The sequence below is a fragment of the Pristiophorus japonicus genome, chromosome 1 (genome assembly GCF_044704955.1).
Source record: "Pristiophorus japonicus isolate sPriJap1 chromosome 1, sPriJap1.hap1, whole genome shotgun sequence".
Taxonomy (NCBI): Eukaryota; Metazoa; Chordata; class Chondrichthyes; family Pristiophoridae; genus Pristiophorus; species Pristiophorus japonicus.
Genome location: NC_091977.1, coordinates 227,531,483 through 227,540,716, shown reverse-complemented (window position 1 = coordinate 227,540,716; position 9,234 = coordinate 227,531,483). Strand labels below are relative to the sequence as shown.

The window sequence follows — 9,234 nt, the reverse complement described above, 5'->3', positions numbered from 1 at the left end:
AAGGGGTAAGCCATTTAGGACCGAGATGAGGAGAAACTTCTTCACCCAGAGAGTGGTGAACCTGTGGAATTCTCTACCACAGAAAGTAGTTGAGGCCAATTCACTAAATATATTCAAAAGGGAGTTAGATGAAGTCCTTACTACTCGGGGGATCAAGGGTTATGGCGAGAAAGCAGGAAGGGGGTACTGAAGTTTCATGTTCAGCCATGAACTCATTGAATGGCGGTGCAGGCTAGAAGGGCTGAATGGCCTGGTCCTGCACCTATTTTCTATGTTTCTATACATACATGGCATAAAAGGAGATATGATTATGGTTACTCGTATGTTTAATTATCTGTACATACCACATTTTAGTCTTCAGAATGTTGGTTGAAGATAGTCTTGAAAGCAGAGACATTTTGTGTAAATAGTCCAAGTTCTGTTCTCATGTATAATAAATAGAGAGCATCATTAACCATAATCATCTATTCCCAACTATGGTACCACTGGAGTAAAACTTCAAATTAGTAGGAATTAGGAGGGTCTAAAGAAAGCATAATTATGTTATAAAACAATAAAGGTGACAACAACTTGCATTTATACAGCTCCTTTAACATAGTAAAACATCCTAAGGCACTTCATAGAAACGTTATCAGACAAAATTTGACACTTAGCCACGTAAGGAGATAGTGGGACAGATGACCAAAAGCTCGGTCAAAGGGGTAGGTTTCAAGGAGCTTCTTCAAGGAGCAGAGAACAATGGAGAGGTTTAGGGAGGGAATTCCCGAGCTCAGGGCCCAGACAGCTGAAGGAACGGTCGCCAATGGTGGAACGATGGAAGTGGGGGATGCACAAGAGGCCAGAGTTGTTGGCCGCAGAGATCTCGGAGGGTTGTCGTGCCAGAAGAGGATACAAAGGTAGGGAGGGGGGGTGACGAGGTTATGGAGGGATACGAAAACAAAGGATGAGAATTTTAAACTCGAAGCGTTGCTGGGAAGCAGGGAGACAAACACATTTTAACAAAAAAAATGAGCATTTCCCCTTTAAGATTATCATCATCATCATCATAGGCAGTCCCTCGGAATCGAGGAAGACTTGCTTCCACTCTTAGAATGAGTCCTTAGGTGGCTGAACAGTGCAATACGTGAACCACAGTCCCTGTCACAGGTGGGGCAGATAGTCGTTGAGGGAAGGGATGGGTGGGACAGGTTTGCCGCATGCTCTTTCCGCTGCCTGTGCTTGATTTCTGCATGCTCTCGGCGATGAGACTCGAGGCGCTCAGCACCCTCCCGGATGCACTTCCGCTACTTAGGGCAGCCTTTGGCCAGAGACTCCCAGGTGTCAGTGGGGATGTTGCACTTTATCAGGGAAGCTTTGAGGGTGTCCTTGTAAGGTTTCCTCTGCCCACCTTTGGCTCGTTTGCCGTGAAGGAGTTCCGAATAGAGCGCTGCTTTGGGAGTCTCGTGTCTGGCATGCGGACAATATGGCCTGCCCAGCGGAGCTGATCACGTTTGGTCAGTGCTTCAATGCTGGGGATGTTAGCCTGTTCGAGGACGCTAATGTTGGTGCGTCTGTTCTCCCAGGGGATTTGTCGGATCTTGCGGAGACATTAAGATTATACGCAGCAACTGGAGCCAAGCATGAAAAAAAGTCCCGCCCTTGCACGGATTTGCCTTGGTTAAGTCAGCGTGAACGTGACTCTGTGTGCATCTGGAGCAGCTGTTTCCTGTCCACGGTCAGGTTAATATGAATGGAGGAGCCTCCAGGTGTTTGGAACCCTTGTGAACAGAACGCCGCGCGTCCAATCAAGAGGCGCTTCCATTGTGACGTGTATAATTGGGGGGGGGGGGAGGAGAATTCCAGATGTTGGTTAGGCTGCGAAAGAACATCGCGAAGTTCACCACTAGTGCAGGACAGCGCGGCTGTGTATACAGTCTGTTACAGTATTACTCTTAACCTGGTCTCCTGCAAAAATAAGTAATTCTGCACGCCGATAAAAATAACCAACCTTTTATGGGGTAATCTTAATCCAGTTTGTATCTCCTTATTGGTTATTTTTCAGGAGAAAAAAGGAATACATTTTGTCAATATTCAATTGCACGTGTTTTATTTCCTAACATCGAGAAATGCAAGTAATTCCTCATTCTTAAAAGACAAATGCGTCCATCTAACACTGCCGTGGTGAAGAACAAATAGAGCTGGAAGCTTTGCTGTGTGTGTTTTTTTAATTGCAATGTGATTTGATATTTTATTGCAATATTGCTACATTTGCACGCCACGTGTTTTGCCATTTTGTGCGAGAGGGACGGAGCTTGGTCAATGCTACCAGCAGATTGCCTTCCTTAAAGATTGCTGCCGGTTTTGTTTTTTTAAAAAGCAAGGCGTGGGAAACTGCAGGAAATTTACTGATCATTTGTATTTGGAGCCATGTCTGCTGTTGCTTATATCGATTATCTGGCGGCCGAGTGCTTGGTTTCCATCTCCAGTCGCCCTATCGTGCACCAGTCTCCTGTGCAGGAGTTGAGTGAAGAGGGTGGGAGAGACACCAGGGAGGGCTGGAAGGAAGGCGGCTCCCTGCTCACCATGGCCAGGATCTTGGCGGACCTGAGCAAATGCAGACCTCTCTCCCAGTTCGGGTCCAATCACTCCGAAAGCTCCACCGATTCCGAGGGCGACGCTTGCATCTTGACCGGAAGAGGTCAGCAGCACCTGGAGCTGGAGCCGCATCTTCCGCCGGAGCTCGGACTGCGACAGTGTAACGCAACGGGCGAAGTGAAGACCTTCTCCGGCAAGAGACACGAGTGCACCTACACTGGATGTGGCAAAGTCTACGGGAAGTCTTCCCATTTAAAGGCGCATTTCCGAACGCACACAGGTCAGTGTTACAGCCCTCGCATTCAAATGAGTATTGTGTTTCAGTAAAGTTGTGATTTCCCCCCAACTTTTTAAAAGAGAAAAGTCATATAGAATCATGCAGCACAGAAGGAGGCCATTCAGCCCATCGTGCCTTTGCCGGCATTTTGAAAGAGCTATCCAATTAGTCCCATTCCCTGCTCTTTCCCCAAAGCCCTGATTTTTTTTCCTTTTCAAGTATTTATCCAATTCATTTTGAAAGTTACTATTAAATCTGCTACCACCACCCTTTCAGGCAGAGCTTTCCAGATCGTAACAACTTGCTATGTAAAAACCTTGCTCCTCATCTCCCCTCTGGTTCTTTTGCCAATTATTATAACTGTGACCTCTGGTTACTGACACTCCTGCCACTATAAAGAGTTTCCCCCTATGTACTCTTATCAAAAATGATACAATTCCATATAATTCAGAGGGTGGAAGGGATAAGTTTAGAATTTAGTTCACTAGCCTCATATTACATTGCTGGAGAAGTGGGCAGTTGTTTAGAGTTTCAGGGTATTTTGTTGCTGTGGAGGGGGTGTGCCTGGGTGTAACTTTCAATTGTGGATGTGGGTGTGGATTTCACTCACTCAGCCTGCTAATTACTTGGGTGATTGAAATGGCTGTAACAAGATTTTTAATCCATTCATACGATGTGGGCGTCACTGGCAAGGCCAGCATTTATTGTCCATCCCACTTGCCCTGGAGAAGGTGGTGGTAAGCCGCATTCTTGAACTGCTGAAGTCTGTGTTGTGAAGGTACTCCCATAGTGCTGTTAGGGAGGAAATTCCAGGATTTTGACCCAGCAGCGGTGAAGGAACAGCAATATATTTCCAAGTCAGGATGGTGTGTGACTTGGAGGGAAACATGGAGGTGGTGGTGTTCCCATGCATCTGCTGCCCTTGCCCTTCTAGGTAGTAGAGGTCATGGGTTTAGGAGGAGCTACCAAAGATGCCTTGGCGAGTTGTTGCAGTGTTACTTCTAGATAGTACACACTGCAGCCACGGTGCGCCGGTGGTGGAGGGAGTGAAAGTTTAAGGTGGTGGATGGGGTGTCACTTAAGCAGGCTGCTTCATCTTTGATGGTGTCGAGCTTCTTGAGTGTTGTTGGAGCTGCACTCATCCAGCAAATTGCGCCATGGAAATGATTGTGCTTTGTGTTTACATTTGGGGTAGTGGAGATATGAGGCAAGCCATTTTGTTTTGTTTAAGAAACTCTTGTTGGGTCTATATAGTTGACAGACCACAGATGCCTTGTGCTATTTTCCGGGAATATAATGTACTGCAGTTAGTAAGATGTGGGATGTTAGTAAGAACAAAGATACCTCTAAGTATAATAAAGCAGTGATTATTGAGTAGCCACCTGTTGCTGGCTAACTTAAAAATGTACATTAATAGAAATAAAAATCAGTGTCTTTGATTTCATTTTTATTTCACCTTATTCGCAGAAGTTTTCTTAACAAATGTTTGTACCGCTTGCTGTCTTGCTTTGGAGGGAGTACCTGTTGGTCATATTATTCTACCATTAAAATTTGTTTTGGAAGCAATGAGTTACAAATATATGTCTTAACAGTGCAGGTTTAAAAAAGTTATTTAGGTGCAACAAAGAGGTTCAAGAGACTGTTCCTCCTCCTTCCCCCTCTGAGACTCCCACTTCTGTGGCAGACCGCTCCCACCCACTCCCATCCCACCTTTGCTCTGGAATTCCCTCCTTATACCTCTCTATCTCTTTCCTTCTTTAAGATGTGCTCTAAAACCTACCTCTTTGACCAAGCTTTTACATCACCTGTACGACTATCTCCTTATGTGGCTCGGTACCAATTCCTGTCTGCTAATTGATCCTGTGAAGCACCGTGGGACGTTTTCCGACGTTAAAGGCGCTATATAAATGAATGTTGTTGTACATTCACCTTACTGTGGAATTAACCCTATCAGCATATCCTTGTATTCCCTTTTCCCTCATGTACTCATCTAGCACCCCCCTTTAAATGGGCAGCTAGCATATGCAGTCAAGTTTCATGATGCTGATATTGGTTACAGGGCTAAATGAGTCAGAGTTTAGTGTGTAAAGGTTAACATCATTCAAAGCATGAGGAAGATCCAATCAGTGCAAGTAATCATTTGTTTTCTTTAGTCACTCTCCAGACACTCCAACAAGCTCTCGCCTAATAGTCCCTGAAGAGAAGGCGTGTATTTCCAGACCTTAGTTTTGACTACTGGCTTAAACTCACTGTTAGCTCTTTAATATTCTTCCTAGTGAAAAGGTAGTATAGACAATAATAACCCAAAGGCTTTTCTGGCACAGGATTAGTGGAAAATATATTGGATGTTACATATAAAATAGTTAACATTAAGGTTCAGAAAAGCATGTACATTATTTTCACATTATTACACAAAAATAAATTGCATCGATTAAACTGAGTAAAACTGATTGTAACTATTGCATGTGTGTTCAAGTTCCTCCATGGCCTCGCCCCTCCCTATCTCTGTTACCTCCTTCAGCTCTACAACCCTCCGAGATCTCTGCGCTTCTCCAATTGTGGTCTCTTGTACATCTCCAATTTTCATAGCTCCACCGTTGGCGGTCATGCCTTCAGCTCTCTGGGTCCTAAGCTCTGGAATTTCCTCCCTAAACCTCTGTCTCTCTCCTCCTTTTAAGACGCTCCTTTTGGAGGTGCTGTCAACCTCAGTGAGCTCGAGGACAAGGAGCTCCAATGAATGATCAGAGGATGCTGCCTGTATCCTAACTCGCATCACGTCCCATTCACCCATCACCCCTATGCTTGCTGACTTGCATTGGCTCTCAGTCCGGCAACGCCTCAAATTTATAATTCTCTTCCTGGTTTTCAAATCATTTCATGGTCTTGCCTCTCCCTATCTCTGTGACCTTCAACCCTCTGAGAACACTGCATTGCTCCAATTCTAGCCTCTTGCACATCTCCAATTTTCATTGCCCAACTGTTAGCGGCCGTGCCTTCTGCTACCTAGGCCCTACACTCTGGCATTCCCTCCCTAAACCTCTCCGCGCCTCTCTCCTGCTTAAAGACGCTCCTTAAAATCTACCTCTTTGACCAAGCTTTTGGTCACCTGTCCTAATTTCTCCTTATGTGGCTTGGTGTCAAATCCTGCGTGGTAACACTCTTGTGAAGCATCTTGGGATGTTTTACTACGTTAAAGGCGCTATATAAATAGACGTTGTTGTACATTCACCTTACTGTGGAATTAAGCAACTTGACGATTGGAACCAAGCCTCGCACACTGGTGTTAACTAGGTCTGCCTTTGAAGTAATTATACAACTTGTATTTATATAGCGCCTTTAACGTCCTTTAACGTCGTGAAACATCCCAAGGCGCTTCACAGGAGTATTATGCAATAAAAGTTTGACAACGAGCTGCATAAGTACAAATTAGTGCAGGTGACCAAAAGCTTGGTCAAAGAGGTATGTTTTAAGGACCGTGTTGACAGAGGATAGAGAGGTTTAGGCAGTGAATTCCAGAGCTTGAGGCCTAGGCAACAGAAGGCACGGCCACCAATGGTGGAGCGATTATAATCAGGGCTGCTCAGGAGGGCAGAGTTAGAGGAGCGCAGACATCTCAGGGGGGTTATATGGCTGGAGGTGATTAGAGAGATAGGGAGGGCATATGCAAAAGACATGACTATCCGAAAGGAGGTTATACGGCAGTGTGGGTCAACTCCTATGAAAGTAAGATGCTCAGACTGGTGCCATTGAATCAGATAGGGTTTCTAGAGAAGACCCAAATTCATAACAATTGTATGGAAAAAGAAATCCTGTACGGTGATGGTGTCTTTAAAATGTTCTCTTTGCCCTATACAGGAGAAAGGCCCTTTCCTTGCAAATGGCCCAAATGTAGTAAAAGATTTTCCCGTTCCGATGAACTGACACGACATTACAGAACCCACACCGGCGAGAAAAGGTTCAAGTGCCCCATGTGCGAAAAATGTTTCATGAGGAGCGACCATTTGACCAAGCACGCCAGGCGGCATCCCGATTTTCATTCCAGCATGCTTCAAAAGCCACGGAGGAGAATTGGGTCTCTCCTATCCACGGCCCTTGAACCAGCAAGATAAAAGCCCAGCTTATGGGGAGGAACGAGATCAGCAGGCTGCTGATTGAAGTCGTTCTGCTGCCACTGTTAAAAATCGGTTGTGCAGTTTGTATTCTGCAGTCCAGTGCCATGGTCTTCAAACTCTGGTTGAATTTAGGAGTAGTTTCTGATCACGGGTCTGTGCTTGCTAGCGTTAATGTATCTCGCCAAATTTATCTCGCTTTGTGATACACAGTATCATTGCACTACAGCAGATTTCCAACACTTTTAGTAATTCTGGGTGCAGTTTGAAATGCAGGCTCCTGACGTACACAGTAATTACTACTCCTGTACTATTATCCTTTCAGCTGGTTTACTCTGAACACTTTTCTCATTTGGACAGGGACTTGGTCCAGTTAATAAATGCCTGGAGATGACTTTCATGTTTAGCATACTGTGTTACCGTACTGGATAAATAGGCACTAATTCCACTCGCTACCATCAGCCCTATGAGATGTAACTCTGAATTTGCACCAGGAAAAGCTCAAGATTCACAAGTGGAATTCTGTAGTGGGTCTCAGTTTAGTGGTTTAGTAGTTTAGTAGTTAGAAGACCCTTCTGAGGAAGAGCACAGTGGTCATTGTGGCTGTGTTGAAATGTGCCTTATTACTGCTCATGATGTATTTTAGGCATTTACCCCACAATGGGAAATGGGGAAAGGGGCAGAGGAGAAAATTATTTAAAATTTTACAGCATTGGAAAGTTATTAAGTCTTAATGGTTTTCTTTGTCAACTTTTTGAAAACCAAATGCTGGAAAATCTACCTCCATTTTTAGTCTACAGTAAAAGTATATTTACACTGTAATATGTGATAACTAATCTTAAAGTGTGAATGTATACGTAACTATATGTACCATGTATTGTCTGGTTTAACCCTTTTATTGCACGTAAATGCAATTATTTTTCCTTTCATCACATAAAATCTTGCAATTTCCATTTTCTTAAAGTTAAAAATGAGAAATTCAAATCGAAGTGTAGCTTCTAATTTTTTAAATGAGTACTATTTATTAGTACTAACATGAAGATACTTTGGGTTGAGCAGAAGGAAAATTAATCCTATTTTTGAAATTTAAAAATATAATTGTAAGAAAATGTTCAAAGGTCCAGTGGAGGGATGTTTATTATTGCAGATTATCACAACAATTATACAATAAAATCTCACTGTGCTTCTGTGGTTTACCTGTATATTTACTTATAAAGCTGGGTACATTAGTGCAGTGGTTCTCAAAACTTTTATTGTTTGAAGGACCCCATTTCAAATCGATTAGTAAGCATGGACCCCCCCCCCCCATCTAAATTATAATATTCAATGTGAACATGCTGCATGTAGTGTTTAAATAATAATGCTTTTAAGAAAACAGGTATTTACTTAGATATCAATGAGATGGGTGTACCTGCTCCTCATCAATTCTGGGTACTCCGCAGCAACAGATGACCACTATTAGCCATGTGTGCTGGACAAGTTTTAAAGCTGTCAGCAGGCTGGCCAAGGTGAGTGAGGGCACGAGCATTCCTGCACCTGCTGGAAGCATGACTCACCGCCATCCAGTCCCACTGACATGTTCTGTAACAGCTGCACTATGGGACTGTACGTGTTTCAGTGAATATGTTCAAGCATGTGTTTGAAAGGCCCCGCAGGCGCGCTGATTATGCGTTGGAAGATGGCACAGGTTCGCAGCGCCAGGGAGAGGAATCGGCTCGATCGGCAGGGAGCGCTCGTTGCAAATTGAGAGAGAGCTGTGGACCTCTTAGAACGTGGGCCCAGCCATTGAGAACCAAGAAGAACTGAATCAGTGTCGGTTTTTTATAAAGAGAAGCAGACTTAAAATCACCTCTGGAAAGTCTCTATGGTCAAATATCACAGATGCAGTAATTTTATTCAAGGCAGTCTAGTTCAGTTTGGTAGGATTTTACCTAGTTTGAAAGTCTTTTAAAATCTCTTTAAAACCACCGCCTCGCTCAACCCTTCCACTGTCTCTAGTTCATCAGACTGCTTGTCCGAGATCCAGTACTGGATGAGCAGAATCATAGAAGCTTACAGCATTTCGGCCCATCATGTTCATGCCGGCCAACAAGAGGCTATCCAGCCTAAACCCACTTTCCAGCTCTAGGTCCGTAACCCTGCAGGTTACGGCACTTCAAGTGCCCATCCAGTTACTTTTTAAATGTGTCAAGGGTTTCTGCCTCTACCATCCTTTCAGGCAGTGAGTTCCAGACCCCTACAACCCTCTGCGCGAAGAAATTTCCTCTCAAATCC

The 9,234-nt window shown here is 44.2% G+C and overlaps 2 protein-coding genes across 2 annotated transcripts in view; one reads left to right on the top strand and one right to left on the bottom strand.

The window, feature by feature from the left end:
• The first annotated feature begins 1,880 nt into the window (after nt 1-1,880).
• klf9 (Kruppel like factor 9) lies at nt 1,881-8,153 on the top strand. The gene is made up of 2 exons (XM_070887435.1): nt 1,881-2,854; nt 6,707-8,153. Exons 1-2 carry the CDS (start codon nt 2,407-2,409, stop codon nt 6,958-6,960), a joined length of 702 nt encoding a protein of 233 aa, XP_070743536.1. The 5' UTR covers nt 1,881-2,406; the 3' UTR covers nt 6,961-8,153.
• The window catches only part of smc5 (structural maintenance of chromosomes 5), a 124,493-nt gene continuing 119,540 nt past the window's right edge, over nt 4,282-9,234 (bottom strand). Inside the window, exon 26 of the transcript XR_011594091.1 lies at nt 4,282-4,372. The gene's annotated coding sequence lies outside the window, so the exon portion shown is untranslated. The remainder of the gene's footprint in view (nt 4,373-9,234) is intronic.

Coding starts and splice junctions, on each gene's coding strand:
- klf9 (XM_070887435.1), top strand. CDS start 2,407: ATGTCTGCTGTTGCTTATATCGATTATCTGGCGGCCGAGTGCTTGGTT. Junction 2,855..6,706: donor GCATTTCCGAACGCACACAG/GTCAGTGTTACA, acceptor TGCCCTATACAG/GAGAAAGGCCCTTTCCTTGC.